Source organism: Phaethon aethereus (assembly GCF_964289735.1).
Source record: "Phaethon aethereus genome assembly, chromosome: 2".
Taxonomy (NCBI): Eukaryota; Metazoa; Chordata; class Aves; order Phaethontiformes; family Phaethontidae; genus Phaethon; species Phaethon aethereus.
The window spans coordinates 144,388,818-144,405,134 of NC_138582.1; the positions used below are offsets into that span (position 1 = coordinate 144,388,818).

General features: G+C 38.4%; 1 protein-coding gene across 1 annotated transcript in view; it reads right to left on the bottom strand.

The window, feature by feature from the left end:
* The window catches only part of COL1A2 (collagen type I alpha 2 chain), a gene marked incomplete at its 5' end in the record, with an annotated part of 40,376 nt that overhangs the window by 20,682 nt on the left and 3,377 nt on the right, over positions 1-16,317 (bottom strand). The window contains 20 exons of the mRNA XM_081996507.1: positions 630-728; positions 830-883; positions 1,759-1,866; positions 1,968-2,021; positions 2,563-2,661; positions 2,777-2,821; positions 2,907-3,005; positions 4,506-4,559; positions 7,023-7,067; positions 7,181-7,234; positions 7,492-7,536; positions 8,627-8,680; positions 8,989-9,042; positions 9,554-9,607; positions 10,002-10,055; positions 10,372-10,425; positions 10,519-10,563; positions 12,836-12,892; positions 14,254-14,337; positions 15,992-16,027. Of these exons, the coding sequence (XP_081852633.1) occupies positions 630-728; positions 830-883; positions 1,759-1,866; positions 1,968-2,021; positions 2,563-2,661; positions 2,777-2,821; positions 2,907-3,005; positions 4,506-4,559; positions 7,023-7,067; positions 7,181-7,234; positions 7,492-7,536; positions 8,627-8,680; positions 8,989-9,042; positions 9,554-9,607; positions 10,002-10,055; positions 10,372-10,425; positions 10,519-10,563; positions 12,836-12,892; positions 14,254-14,337; positions 15,992-16,027 (1,248 nt within the window). The remainder of the gene's footprint in view (positions 1-629; positions 729-829; positions 884-1,758; positions 1,867-1,967; positions 2,022-2,562; positions 2,662-2,776; positions 2,822-2,906; positions 3,006-4,505; positions 4,560-7,022; positions 7,068-7,180; positions 7,235-7,491; positions 7,537-8,626; positions 8,681-8,988; positions 9,043-9,553; positions 9,608-10,001; positions 10,056-10,371; positions 10,426-10,518; positions 10,564-12,835; positions 12,893-14,253; positions 14,338-15,991; positions 16,028-16,317) is intronic.

Below are 16,317 nucleotides of genomic sequence, written 5' to 3' on the forward strand. Positions count from 1 at the left end.
CCTGTTTCACTCAGATGAACTTGGTTAGGCTCTACTTTAGCAGAGAATGTGCTTAAATGTTTCCAGATGCCTAATAGTTCACACGTGCATTGAAAACTCTTTCACTTCATGTGGTGGCATAGGAAGAGAAAGAGTAAATTAAAGAGGATAAAAGACAATGACATGGACACTATCTGGCTGCAGCTATCGCCACTAACAATGGATAGCTGTTTTCAGTGAAATAATTTCCAAAATAAAACTGAAATAACAGCAATCATCCATCTCACATCATTTTAGTAGGGTTTGCTTTTTTTTTGTTAGTTAAAGGGGACACACACGCTTCAGCTGTGATCTTATTGATCACATTCTGTAAATAAACACAAGTGGAACCCGCTCTCAGAAGGGGGCACTGCTCCACGACAAGACAATCAAATGCTACCACATACAAAAGAAACTAATTTCAGTAAACATTTTAATGTTCCTTAATCATTTCCTCATGGATGTTTTTTCAATAGAGTGGTGGAAGTGCCCTAATTGTGGTTAGCACAGGCTGAATTTTTGCAGTAGGATTTCTGAATAATTTTGTCTCTAAATTGTAAGTCATTTTCTTTTTGCATAGTTCAAACTTACACCACAGAATTCAAACTTACTCTTGGACCCATAAGACCAGGCTCACCAGGACGGCCACCATCACCACTAGGACCCTTAGCACCAACAGGACCACTAGCACCACGGTTACCAGCAGGCCCCTATCAAAATAAATAAAATTAGGCAAAGGCAGCAAAAAGCATCACACATCTGTATATAAGAGAAGATGGTTTAGAAATAGTGACCCAGACAAAAGTCTTACCATTACACCAGCTCTGCCATCAGCTCCAGGGAGACCACGAGATCCAGGCACACCCTGGAAGTGAACACAAAACGAATCAAGAAAAGGAAATGGAAATAAATAAATCTGTTCCTATAGGGTGTATAGCGCTTGCTAAATTTCAGCCTTCCAAGCAGGTCTTCTGAATTTGAAGTAAGTGCAGCAGTAAGCATACACACCTCAGTGTAAATGTATACTGTGAAAGAAATCTCTCTCATTTCCTTTAGATTTCTTTAAATTCTAATCTGCTTGTATCAGAGCATTTTCACTGTTCATTGTAATCTAATAATGGCTCTAGCCAGCAGCTAGGATCCCACAACCTGGCCCACACTGTCTCACTTTCGCTTCTATGCAGAATTACTGTCTTCTCTATGACTCTGTATACCCTACCCAAGGTACAATACTGAATCCTTATCTCTACCAAAAAAAATCTGGTGGCCATTTTTCCTATTCTTTTTCAGTGAATTCCTGCTCCTGCATGAAGCCACATGCCTCCTGAAATTCACTGAGTTGTTTTCTCAACCACTGAAGAGGGTACTAGGCACTCCTGAAGAAACTGAATTGAAACCTTGGCCTCATGCTACATGTTAGCCAATTATCTGATTTAAGCAGTTAAATCCTATCACAAAGCTTTAAGAGTAATCAAAGATAATTCACTCAATATTATACAATGGATAAATCAAAGCAACTTCTAATTACTTCAGGGATAAGATAATAAACAGCATTAATACAAAGCTAAAATAGATTTGATCCCAAAACTAATCAAAAGGCACAGAATGGCAAATGAACTTTGCTTAGGAGCACTGATGTAAATTTAATTACTTGTAATTACTTAATTTGCCTTTCTGAGTCTAGCTGTATTTCCTCTTTCCTTTTTGCTTCTACTTCTGGAACATGAAAAGAAAACCTACTCTTAGACCAGCAGGGCCTGGGGGACCAGCAGAGCCAGGTTCACCATTGCTACCTCTCTTGCCTTCCTCACCACTAGGACCAGGAGGGCCAGGGGGTCCAGCGGCACCCTATTTTAGGCAAACAGAGAAAAAGAAGATATCAGATGCTGTGTTGCAGTTACTATCAGGCCTTATTAATTGAAACAACCTTCACATGTTGCCATACTTACAGGCTCACCCTTGTTACCACTTTCTCCCTTGGCACCAGCAGGGCCTGGTTCACCCTAGAGTCCAAAACAAAAAGACATCATAGAATTAAGCATCGTTCCAAAAATCTCACTTCTACCTGGACAACTTTTTCATTAATCAAAAGGCTCTTCAATCATCCAGTGCCATACCTGCCTCTATTTTGATAAATGGTCAATGAACATAACTGTATTTTTGGCTTAACAGGCATGAAAAGAAACACGATAAAGACACTTAGACATGGCAGTAATTGAACTATGAAATATCCAGGGCCAGTTCCTCTACTGAGGATACCCACTGAGGGCCTGATTATGAGATTGCTACCACATCTCTCTTGATAGTATCAACATGGTCAGAGCTTAACAGTCCTTGCACCCAAACAGAGTGCAAAGTGAACCTCCAGTCTCAGCATCTGAAGCAATCAGTGAGACACTGAAATGAACTGCAGTGTTAATTATAGTGGAGCAAGAAAAAAATGGCTGCATTAAATCCAAAAATATATCCAGAGGAAATTTTTTACAACTGTGGACACTGTGTCCAATTTTCAAATGAAGACATGCAATATACTAGGTCACTTACAACAAGTCCTCTAGCACCACTAGGACCAGCAGGGCCAGGAGGACCAAGAATACCACGGGGACCGGGCAGACCAGGAGCACCAGCAACACCAGGAAGACCCTGTCCAACAGAGGGGAAAAATGGTATTATGAGCCCATTATCTTTTCTGTTGCTTTAACTAATTTCTTTTAAATTTTTTTTTAGAGCAGACAAGTGTGAGTAAGGCTGTACTTACAGCTGCACCTTTAGCCCCTGGAAGACCGTTAGCACCAGGGTTGCCCTATTAAGAAAGATGACAATACTGGTTAATGCAGAGTCTCAAGTGCACCTGTCTGACAACAGGTAAAGTCTGACAAGTTACTCACTGGAGGGCCAACAGGACCACTAGAACCGGGAAGTCCAATCTCTCCTCTCGGACCAGCAGGACCAGTAGGACCAACATTACCAGCAGGTCCGATTTCACCCTGTTTGAGAGAAGGATAGAGCCCTCTATCAGTGTACACAGTGTTAGGGCAATAGTTGAGCAATCCTATATCATCCTGGCATTAAGGAGAAAATCTGATATATATTCCCACTTCAGAGGCCAGGAAATCAAGGCTCTAAGAGCTTTTATTGGATTTTAAAGGCACTGAAACTAGAAAGCCCAGCTAGGCCCCATCAAAGCTGATGCCTAACATGGGAATAACAGATGCTTAGCATATCTAAGAAGCTACACTATCACTGAGGATTACACAGAAGGTTGACTTGGAAAATCAGGATTACAGTTACAGTCTGATCTGCAGCCATGTGCTTCCAGCATTGGCCTGAGATGCCTCACGGAGTATAAGACCTAATTGACCATTATTTTGCACCTTTAGATGCCATTTGCACTGATGCAAAATGCAAAACGATGCCTGATCAGAGTGCTGTAGCATAGTGTTCACAGTGGAGTAAACGACATGAAAAAGGGTTCTTGGTTTTACTCTCAGAAGCCTGTATTCCCTAGGTCTACTACAAAAAAATGAATATAATGACAACTTCTCTCCAGCAATTCTCTAAATAGTCAGAGTTCACCCTGGACATGTAGGCAGTCTTCTCTTGAAATTACATGCTGTAACCACACTCACATCTGCATCAGAGAAGACTTCATGGTTTCCAAAAGTCTTGCCTTTGACAAAAATAACCAGAATTGGATCTCAATTTTTCCTCATCTTCCCTGCAGTTAATATTAAGAGATCTAGCATACAATACTCTATTTTCTTCTAAAGGTGGATCAAGATAAGAGTTTTGTCTGTGGTGACATGGAGTTTGTGCATTTGTGTTATCGATGAAAACTTGTATCACGCTACATGTAAGTATATGCAGCTGTAAGCTTCTTGGCAAATGGTGAGTGAAATTTTTAAATGCACTATACGGGACACACTTGCCCAAAATCCTCTGTCTTTCCTTGGACAAAGTAAAATTGAAAATAATGAATTACTCAGGTAAAAAGGCTAAGATCTGAGCAATAAACTGAATCATCTAAGTTACAGTCTGCAAGAGGAAAATGGTATTGCCCTAAACCTGAAAAGCTTCTCCGTTCTAATTTCAAGAATTTAGGCTGGAAGGAGCCCGACAGTCAAATGTGGCTTCTTGGTGCTCTGCTACTTCTGTGATGTAAACTGCTACTTTTCTTATTTTTCATAATCCACATCACCTGTATAAGGTGTATACAACTGCACCATGTAGGAAGCAGTAAAAAAAAGAAAGAGATTATGTGTCTTCCTGAACCTGCCTAGCATCAATCTTCATTGTGAAATAATTGCTGTATTTTAAAATAGCATTCATATATGATTTCTCCAAATACTCTAGGGATTCATCCTCATCGTGATCTTGATAAGAAAGCATTCCCATTTCAGAAAGGGTGATTTTCTACTGCCTAGCAACACTAGTTACTATAGTTCATCTTTACTATTAGATGTACCAGTAGAAGCAGATGTTCATACCTTAGCACCAGGAGCACCTGGGAAGCCTGGAGGACCAGCAGCACCAATAGGGCCCTAGGAAATGAAAGGGAAGCAGTTGTGTAAAAGTATTCAGTGATGAGAGAAGCATCTTGCTTGCTAAAGCAAACCAATCCAAAAAAGGCGCATTTACTTAGACATTTCCTCCCGTTATCACCTCAGAATATCAGTTGCCTTTTGCAATTCCAGACTGACAGATTTGGTTCACTACAAACAGTTAAGAGCAAGGTCAACGCTGAAAAACATCTGCAGTGCAGCTAAGAAAGTGTGAATTAAGCAATGATTGGTAAAACCTTGCCTTGAGGCCAAACACCTGGGCAGAGGCAGGCATCTATCTGCAAGGCAAGATGTCTTGCTGTACAGTCTCACAATGAATGAAGGGGAGCTCTGCATCCTGCAACTGCAAGTCTTAGGTGGCTGTTACCAACACATTTACTGGGCAGGGGTAAGGGTGTACGCTTTCACACCAGTAGTCCTTCTGGAAGGAAAGGAAGAGGGAAGAGGGCTGGTAAGATCTCTGCATCACTTTACAAGCCAGTGCTTGACACAACTTATATTGAAGTCGGTAAGACTGTACTACAAATTGGATTAGGCTTAACAGCAGCTGAGGGCAGGAGTTGATTCTAACATGCGAATGGATTAAAAATCTTGATTCATACCCAGAGTACACATTTTGAGGCAGTGAACATGTGCAGTCCCAGTGACCTTTCATTAGGCTGGGTTTTTCTTATAGCAAAGGCCATGGCACGTCACCTTGAAGAGGGCCTTTACCAATTCTACTGTGTCTAGCTATTGCTGTGAGATTTGTCATTGTGATGGGACGAGCTTCCTAGTGTACAGTACAGTACAGACAGCACAGAAGAAGATATGCTGATCGATTCACAGCCTTTGTTACTCTTTAATGCATACAAAGACATAGTTTTTCTTCAATTATTAATGAAATATCCAACCCATTCATAGCTATTTGGGACTGATACCTACTTTTTTTGTGAGATAACATCTTTCAATTATAAATACATATTATAAAACTGCCTTACAAATCCAAGGGAATAAAATGTGTCAGCTGGTGTAGCAAAGAGGAATTGGCTTCTGACATTCTATAACCATAACTGTGGTTCTTATAAACTGGGTACCCATAATTGTCACTGGTTTTGCATAAGCGAAGAAAAAAAGACTAAATGCCCTGTAACACATGTATAAACTTTCTGAATTTCCATTACAGTCATTCTCTTATGTTTTAAATTCCCAGTGGCAAGGAGAATGTAACAGTATTTCTGGTTTAATTTTAAAAAAGAGTGTTAATAAGTGCTATACAGAATGTTCATAGCATCATAACCTAAGTATGTGTAAAAATAACTTTAGCCTGGCATAGATGCTGGGACCCAATGCAGCTCTCTGCTGCTGCCCTTTCAGAGGAACGCCTCTGCAGTCAGCAGCTCCAGAATATTTTTCCTATGGTAACTTATTTGCCTTCAAGATAGCTAAAATGCTTTGGTTCTACTACAAAGTATAACATCAGATCTTGGATATAATGTCTCTGCCTGCAATTCAAATGCCAAATTACATATATTTTTAAAATGCCCCATATGGGAGAACTGAAGTGAATTCGTACCTCTGCTAACATTCCACTCTGTTAAAGCATGATAGATATTTGCAGTGACAAGGAGTATTAAAATTAACTTTAGCAGAATTGACAGAACCAAGTACATCTTCATCATTGACTCAAATTCTGAAGGCAGGAAGGAAAAGCTATTCTGGGCTATTCCTGATTTTTTTTTTTTTTTTTCCCCCCAGCTTTGAAATGATACCCTTGTACACACATTTGTTTCACTGAAATAAATGAGGTTTACCGAAGTCAGTGGTGTGCTATTGCAACAATAACTCCCTTTAAAGGGGCAAATCTGCAGTGGATTAGTACTTATTAGAATAGTTATTGTTTACCAATCAGATCAGGACAGTTGGATCATTCTGGCCTTTCACACTAGCTCACATAACTCGGGTATCAGCGGTGAATGAAACAGCTTAACTCTTGTTAGTCAGACAGGACAACACTGCAGGTGCAAAGCTGTGTCCTGGAGTGCCTGTGACAGTTTCAGGATGTATATAACTGTAGTCATCTGCAACAGGTGCACAGTATATACCTGTTAAAAGGTATAAAGTTTTTTTAGTTTTGGGATGAGAACTGTTCTGTTTGACTGTTGAAAATGAGGATTCTGTTCATTGGGTGCTTCTCTATGAACTCACCAGTGCAAATGAGAGAATATTTGATTCCTTTGATACAGATATGTTTAATATAAATTCTCAGGCTCTCAGGATATTGTCTGCAAAGGGTTTATGTTTTATTAATTCTTTTTGTGATGGTCTGATAAGCAACAAAGAACTGTGTTAAAATTGTCCACACAAACAACTTCTCAGAAGCCCAAGAAATCCTCTATAAACAGGAAGGGGGACACAAGGCCTAAGGGAACAAAATTGTCAAAGATCAAGACTGGAACTTACAGCAGGTCCAGTGGGGCCAGCGCTGCCATCACTTCCACGAGCACCCTGTGAGGAAAGAACATGGTAAACAAGAGTTTGAAAAGAGATTCAAAAATCAGAGAAAGCCACAGTTAAGTGGATGGTCATGATGACAAACAGACAGATGGGAAGCCACTTACAGCTGGTCCAGGGCCACCTACTCTTCCTCTCTCACCAGGGAGACCACGAGCACCCTGAAAGAAAAATTAAATTAACTCATTTATACCTATTCACTGAACAAAGATATATAGTTTTTTTTTCCTTCTGATAAGTCTCTATATGAAGTTTGTTGCAGCCGGGCAATTCTGTTCTAAATATTCACATACTATTACATTAGAGTATCTAGCTAGCTGGAGTGTCACTGATGACAAAAACCAACCAAAATGCTGGCTGAACCATATCTATCAGATTATAATTTTCATTAGTAAATTGAGCATCAGTAAATACTTACAGGTTGTCCTGGGGTACCATTTTCACCAGGAGCACCAGGTTCTCCCTATGAAAAAAAGTTTGCAGGCTTGAATTACTTAAAGGATGCTTTAGACAGACAGCACAACACCATCTAGAGAGATATTCACATGTTGGATCCTACTGTCCTTGTCTTCTTGTAGCACTTACACCACAGTACACAAGAACAGCACATCAGGTCCTGAGGGTGCAGCGACTGTCACTCTCCCTGCGACTGTTCCATATACTGAAACTGGCCAACTGGAATCCTCTGAGAAGAGGACAATCAGAGCAAGTCACTTCACTTACCTGTCTCAGCTTTTTTACTCCCTTTCTTTATTCTGATTTACTCTGCAGCACACACCTAAGAGATAGGGCCTGGATAGTCAGCTACCCACGCAGATCAATCAGCAGCTGGTTTTTAGGTAGAGCAGAAGCAGAATGATGCTTTTGCCTGAGATTAACTTGACAAAGTCCCTGTCAAATGGCTGGAAATAAGGATCCCCCTCAGTTATTTTCAACTTCAGACCAATAAAACTGAGATATGAGTGACAGCCACTAAAATATGACTCCTCTCCCTTTAGTATTAAATGTTCTCAACAAACCTGCAGTTGGTCTAGGCTGGTCTATAACTACAAGATTTGTCCTAGAGCACTGGTATCCTGAATATATCTGAATGCACCTAGTCTTAAGTGCTGTGAACAGCACAAGTTTTTGCCTTCATCACTGCCTTTGTCACAGTTATATCATGAGTGGCCTTGATTTATGATGCCTGTGTTTTCCAGTCAGATTAGCACTCTTACTAATAACTGTTCTTTCCTTTACTTAATTGCTTTATCTGCTTTTAATCTCCAAAGTCTGGAGATTACTGAACTTTTTTGGAGATTAATGACTTGCAGTGATATTGGAGAATGCTATGTTACAATTAATAATTCTATAAGCAAGTAGTGCTAAGATCTTAGAAACAAGCAATACAGAGTATTAGTATCTGAGCTTTTTATTGTTATATTAAAAGCTCTTGAATACACATCTCCTGTGATTAAGTCAGCAGTGTTAAAAGATTGACTGGAGGGGACTTCAGATGCCTTTTGCTGGAAATAGCTACAAATGCATCCTACGTTTTCAGATTTCATCTTTACCTTGCTGCCGGGAGTACCAGGTTGTCCCTTTTGACCGTCCAGACCATTGTGTCCCTATATTGAGTAGAAAAATAATGTTAAGTATGTATTTTCCCACTAATGGCTATACACTAATGGCTATACACAAACTCTTAGTCTGGTAAGGTAAATCATTCTTCCCATACCAAATTATTTCCTAATATAATCTTATGATTAAAAAAAAAAGAAAACCATTCTTGCATATCAGGAGATATTAAAAAGTTCAAAGAGGTTCATGCACTTAGAATATATATTCTTAACCCTGAAGGGATTTCCAGGGGTTTTCAGTATGTTGAAGTGTTGTCAGTCTTAACTGTTCAAGGAAAAAGTATGTATAGACTCACCCTAATTCCCTTAAAGCCAGGCAGACCAGGAGTTCCAGGGAAACCACGAGCACCCTAAAAACACAGAGCGCATGAATGATTGTATCTCATATTATATAGTGCAGTTAAAAAGAAAGAAAAAGTATAAGTCTTTTAATAAAATTAATGAGTAGATTTGGGCTGTGATCATTGAAGTGAGGAACCCAGTCCATTCCCTAACGTCCCAGGACCAGACTTGTTCCAAGACTAACAGAAATTAACCTGATTTTCCAGTTCTGAATCTCAGAAATTTCATGTATTAACATGTGATAGCACAGTTGTTTCTATGCCAAGGTGCCTGCTCATCTGCTCCTGTGTAACTCCTCACTATGTCACTTCTGTTACTAATTATACTAGCTTTACTGGGGGGGGAGGAACCACAAAATAAAACCACAACTATATGATATCCCTGAAGGTAAGAACTGAAATTGGATTAATGCCTATCGAGAATATTACTAGACTGTTAATGTGGTGCAATTCAGAAGTGTCATTAGGTTTCATCAGTAAGAGAACTGTTTTGTATTGTATACAATAGATTGCTACATACCTGAGGGCCAGCAACACCTCTCTCACCAGGTCTTCCAGGTTTGCCAGGGTGACCCTAAAAAATATGCAGTAAAAATGCACTAAGAAGGAAAACTAATTTTATAAAATAACAAAATAAACCATTAAAAAAAAAAAGAGTCATTGGCAAAGTTTCTCTTTTTCAATAAATACAGAGAGCTTGTTAGCTTTAGATTTTCCCTCTTCTTGTATTCAGGAAGCTAAATAATGTATTTGGAGAGGTTTTGAAGTTATCCGTTTTTCTGTATATTTCCAACACAGAGCATCTCTTATACTATAAAATATTTTTTTTCAGGGTGTTATTTATTCTATCCAATATTATAAAACAATGTAAAAATGATGGCAAATAGAATGCTTAACTTAACAATAACCTAACGTTAGCACTGAATCACAGTCCCAAAAGAGATAAGAAATATTTAATAACCACTTACATCTTCACCAGCCTTTCCTGGAGGACCAGGGGGACCACGAGGACCATGGGGACCCTGTTAAAAGTAGATTGAGGATTACTTAAAGCATTATTCTTCAGATAAGTCTTTTCACTGGTTTCTGACTTGAGTTGGGGCATAGCTGGAGCCTGAACTGAAGCAAGGTCCTTCCACCCTAACTGACTTTGCATTTTATGATTCGAATCTGAACGAGTCTGGATCTGAGAGTTCAGCTCTGGATCAAGCAGGAATATCCAATTCAAACATTAAAGGACATGCATATGGATGCGAGAAATGGACCTAAGCATTGCAAGCCTACTTTGGTGTCCTATTTCTAATGCTAGCAGTGTCTGTATGTCAAAACTGTACTCACTGTTTGACCAGGTTCACCAGGCTCACCAGGAACACCTTGAAAACCCGGAGGACCCTAGAAGAGGAAGAAGATTTTGTTAGTGTTTGAACAAGCTCTTTTGTGATTTTACAGGTATGTTAATGTTAGGAGAGATGAGACTGTACTTACAGGGGGTCCAGATGCTCCAGGTGGGCCTCTAGGTCCCATTAAACCCTAGGGGAGAAAAATTACAAAATCTTTTAAAAAAATCACCATTACCTAAACTCATCTATAACACCAATTCCTGTTATTCCTAAAATATTGGTAAACATTACAGTTTCCTGTGTGCAATGTCTAAATCACGTTAGAGGAAGTTAAGAGATCTGCATGAATTTGCACAGGCAGTCCAAGTGCAAACTAATGGTAATGAACCAGCGCAGAATCCAGTGAGATGATTAGGAATGTATCATTATGGCTGGCAACTTTGTGATTAGGTTTCTTAATCTATTCTGGCTTGTTAGCAAGTGCTAAGAAGCTACTAGCAAGTACCCTATCCCTTCCTGTGCACGAACTTCCAGAGTTTAAAGATGAGGGTCATAACAACCCATTAAGAAAGGTTGTATTTTTGGGCTTCTCAATTTTATCATGGTTTTCAAGAAGAGATGTTGGACAAAAGGATCATTAAAATGATAGTGAGGTAAAAGGGGAAAAAAGGTATATAAATGGCAGTATTACAATGAACTGGGAGGTTCACAAATAATTTTGGAAAGAAATCAAAAAACTCATACATATTGTGTATACATCTATTTCAAATAATGATCAACTTCTATTTAAATACTTCACTGTTTTCTGTTTTTGATTAAATTCTCTTCATTTCATCTCCAGAAGAAGTCACTAACATACTCTCCTTGACTGAATTTAGAATTTATGTGTATCTCAAAAAAAAGGGTCAGAAATCACTTTTAAAAAGGAAAATTTCCATAGATTACTGCACTTTCTTAGCTGTTGCCTCAAACTTTACTAAGCAAGCAAACAATTTTGAAATGAAATTTAATTTAGGCTTCTATTGTCCAAATTAATGTTTAATGAGATGTTTCAACAGAAATTATTATGTTTTTAATTGGTTTTAAAACTTCTTGGGAACTCTTTTAGATTTTCTCATTACCTGATTAAAATCATGACCAACTTTTCAATAGCTTATGTAGTTTTCCCACAAGACTGAATACTTTTTATTAAGGAGAATAAATGCATATTAAACACAGGCATTTACTTATGGAAGCTAAAGCAATCGCATGGCTATAAAAATATGCAGCAATTCTAGGAAAAATAACTGTTTCTGGATAGTCTGAATCATATGTGCTGCATAAGCCCTGTGAATCTCTTCATAAATTATATTCCATAATTGTTTTCCCTCCTTTTCTATCTTCCCAGTCTCTCACATTTTCTTTATAAAACTTAAAAATTCCTCACAGTAGGTAGATTCTGCTGCTGTTGCTGTCAGATGAACCTTAATGGACTCAAAAATTGGAATTTAGAAATTGTGACACCCCAAATAAATCCTCATGTACATCTTCTGATTTATTGTCAGACACTTGAGGGCACAACATGATTAAAGATACCTCTACTTTCCTATATTTAGTATCTAAATGGATGCCAAAATATTTTCAAAAATTCATTTAATATTACACTATTTTTAGGAATGGAAACAAGCACTTGACCCAGAATAATCCTGGGCAGTCTTCATCCTGCTGCTCACCCATCAGATTCATTGTCTGTGATGTCAGTGTGTGTGGTGAATTTAACCCACATTCTGCTATCTACGTACACTGAAAATATCTGCTAACATCAGGAAGGGTTAGAAATTCATGTGGAGAGGGAATAGACTCCTTAAATGTCCTTTTGGACACAGTATACAGTAACTGATAAAAAATCCTACTCAGAACAGCCTTGTAGTAGCAAGTACTAACATTCACCTGTTGAGAACCAAACGTGGTGGCCAATTTCCTACCAAACCTGTGCAATCCAAGGATATCAAAAGGGTTGTACAGCCATGAGAGAAAAATGGTCACCACCTGGAGCTGAGATACTGAGTTACTTTCTAGACCCATGTCTGCTTTAGCGAGCAGCTTTACAATGATCCCATTCCTAAAACACAAAATCTTCTGCCTCAGTATGGGTAAAGAAATACAATATCCAAGTACACGTGTTATCTGACATCAGATTCACTGATTCATAAAAGTGTGGTCAACAGACAGAATGAAAGCACAAGAACCAGTAGTGCTATATGCAAGTTAAATATACAGTCCCAAGACCATATTTCAAGTCCTAGGACTATATTTCAAAAACTTCACATTGTCCTACATCAAAGGATCAGTTTACAGTCTGACTCAATATATGATCAAAACACTAATTTTAAAACTATGCTTTGCATTAATACAGCTGGATTAGACTCAAAGGAAATTATTAAACACTATGCAAGTTATCAAGTGTTAAATCATATACCTACCATAGGTCCTGGGCCAAAATCAGCTGCTTTAGATGGATCATATTGAGCAGCGAAGTTCTGTGGGTGATAATAAGTTTGAAATTAAAAAACTGAAAATTTTACTTTAAAAAGTATTGATAACTATAACTCTACATCTAACGGTCATCTGACTTCCTATACTTGCTATATGGTATGTTAAAGCAGTATACTTAAAACTCAGTAAACATGGCCCTATTATAAACACATTGCTATTCAATTGTTTCCAGAAAGACTTGATTTTACTATGAAGGCCCTTTCACATAATGGCCTCAAATATCTATGGAGTAGTGATAGAAAAGCATTGCAATAGTGTGAACTGAAAATTAAGAATGGAAACTCAGTGCTCATTTAAAATCAAAACCTTTCCTGAAACCCTCAAATTGTTCTGCCTAATTTCCTGTAAGAGAATTTATGTGTATTTTTTCACCGCATTGCCTAAGTAAAATTCATGTACCGGCCCTGACTATCACAAGAGGGGGGCCCTTCAGCTTCAAAAAGATTTGAGGAGCATACAGCCTCAGAAATATTGCACTGGATTGTTGATCTTTTATCACTATAAGTTTTGTAGGCAAATGTACATCTAGTTTTCTAGAGTACATTTTCCCTCTTCACTAAAATGGAAAAAAGTTCTATACAACACAATTGAAAATCCTCTTTTTGTTTTATTGGCATATTAAAATAATAGAAATTAATGGAAGCAGTTTGGGGTTTGCTAATAGGAAAATAAATTATTGCTATTCATATCAAAGGCAATCCTTCTATGCAGGAGGATTTACCAAACTCTATCAATATGACACTGTCTATATCCTCATGCTCCTTGTGCAAGCTCATGTCAAGCAAAGAGTTAAAGCCAGCATTCTGCAGAGAATACATGATGGACACTTCTGCAGAAAGTGTGTATGCAACACAGTCCACTTATGTTCTGCAGCATAAATACAGATAGAAATGAAAAATTCTAAAGGAAGATACTCTAAATTCTAAAGGACTTTTAAGTATAGACTTTCAGCTTAAGAGTAGTCTTCTTCAGCTTATTCCAACACAGTTGCTGTCTCTTGAACCCAGCTACAAAGTGCCATTTCTTTTCCCCATCTACTTAACAGCACAGGTTTTGTTTTGTTGATTCCTAATGCATACACATTATGGCTGTAGAAATGTAATGCTAATTAACAGGGTTGATTTGCTCCTACGCATAAGTCCCTGTTGAATACAGAATCCAAATTTGCCATGGAAAATATACATCTCAAGGAAAGTTTCATGGAACTGGGACCATCAATTTCTTGCCGATCACAAGAGGATGTTTCCTCCAATGCAACATCAGTGTTTTCTGGCAGATATGCATTTAGTCTTAGTCACAAAGCACAGATTATCAGTTTCAGTAATAGAAAGCTTGGATGCCTTACTCCGCCAAGACCTGGAGGACCGGGGGGACCTGGAGGACCTGGTAGACCATCTTCACCATCTCTGCCTGGTGGACCTGGTGGACCCTAGAGTCAAAAAGAGGATTATAAAGTGAACATTAGAAGTGGCTAAAGAAATCTCTGAAGTGACACATTCATTAACAACCAGGCACCTACAGCACACACTACAGCAGTGCTATGTATGCAGTTTCAATAAATGGCTAACTTTAGAAAATAAGAATAGCCTGAATTTACATTGCCTTGCCACAACCTGTATCAGATATTTACTGTAGTTTCATATTTGAGAAGATTTATGGGGGCAATATTGGATCTCTGCTACCAAAGTGTAATCTCCAAATTGAGAAGTTTCATTTTAAGCGACAAAATTTTGGACGCATGAACACCAAGTGACCCATGTAGACCCACCCAGCCTGTCCGGCTCTGTTACCGAGAGCCTAAAATTTGACCAACTGAGGACTGGCAGAGGTCAGCCCTACTGGTACCAACTAACATAGATACAGAGTAAGTCAAAGGCCAGTTTTTAATCAGTCTAGACTATTTGCTGGTATAACTGCAAATTCAATGACAATGAAACAATGGTTTTCTACAGATTTTTTTATACTGTCACTCTCCTACCACTGTCATAAGTTTTTACAACAGCTTGAAATTACATGTGTTTAGTCCAGCAACATTTGTTTTTATATTCTTTCATCCTCAATGCACAAAGCTGGTCAAGTTTTGCCATCGTGGCAATTGAGGTGAGGTAATTAATTTGGTCTGTATTTTGGACTCAGTTCAGTGCTAGATGAAATCCATAATAAAAGCCATGGATTTCTAAAGGAGCAGAATTAGGCTTCCTGCCTTCAGGACAAAGCATGTATCTCATTTCATTAAACAAATTTAGTTAGTGGTAGCCTAAAGCAAATATCCAATTGACCATACACATACATTCTTCCTAATAGTTCCCATTATGTTTGTCAGTATATTATGATCTAAGAAATCTTCAAGAGCTACCGATCAGTACTATGGCATTTTCAGAGGATACAAAAGAGATGCATGATAAATACACACTGCCCAGATAAGGATGTGAATTTCAGAATGCCGCTTTACAAAAAGCGGCAACGATGCAGAAGCAAATCAGAAAAGCAGGTATCAGCAATATGAATGAACATTACAATTAAATTATTCAACTGTCCTTATTTATGGTTACTTTTACAGTAGCCTTTAACAGTACAATATTTGCTTTGACTAATAGAAGGTGGATGACAAATGCCTAGCTGCCAAGAAGAGAGCTTTTTCAAGTCATCCTTGGAGGCACAGATAATGAATGACCCTCAAAATTAGCTTTGTCTATTCGGGTTTGATGTAGAGAGCTTATCCATACACCATATAGTTCAAAGCCTACATCTTCATGTGTCAAATTTCCCTTCTGCATTTTCATGCACTATTTCCACTGTGGGCAGTTGGAAAGAAGTTTTTCAAACCATCACTTGGAGTGTTAGGCTGCTGTCTGAACTCAACCACATCTGCTCAGGTCCAATGACCATAATTAGGTTGGTGAAGGAGCATAATTTGGTACATAGATAGCTTGGTTTCTTTTTAATGAAATTGTACATACAAGCTTCTACAGGTACATTCATTTAATCTCACATCACTGCCTAAACTTAGTTTTTTCCTACTCATCTTCCAACAACTGCTGTTCAAAGATCACAAACAACTGAACATCAATCTAATTCCTTACCCTTTCTCCCTGTGGTCCTTTGTCTCCTCTAGGGCCCTGCTGGAAGAAAATAAAACTTAATGAGCTACCGTGGAAGTTTTCCAGGATGATACAGGGAAAAAGACACATTAAAAATAATTAGTGTACATGAAAAAGGGAAAGAAGATTGCACATACAAGTCCGATAGCTATTTTCCACAAACAGCATATTCTTTTTCCACAATAAGCTACTGGAAATAGATTAGTCACTGTCATTACGACATAGTTGAAAGTATCACTGCTCAGCCCACAGAAGTACTTGCAAAGTTGGTTTTAGTCTCTAATGAATAACTGCCTCTAACTTAACAT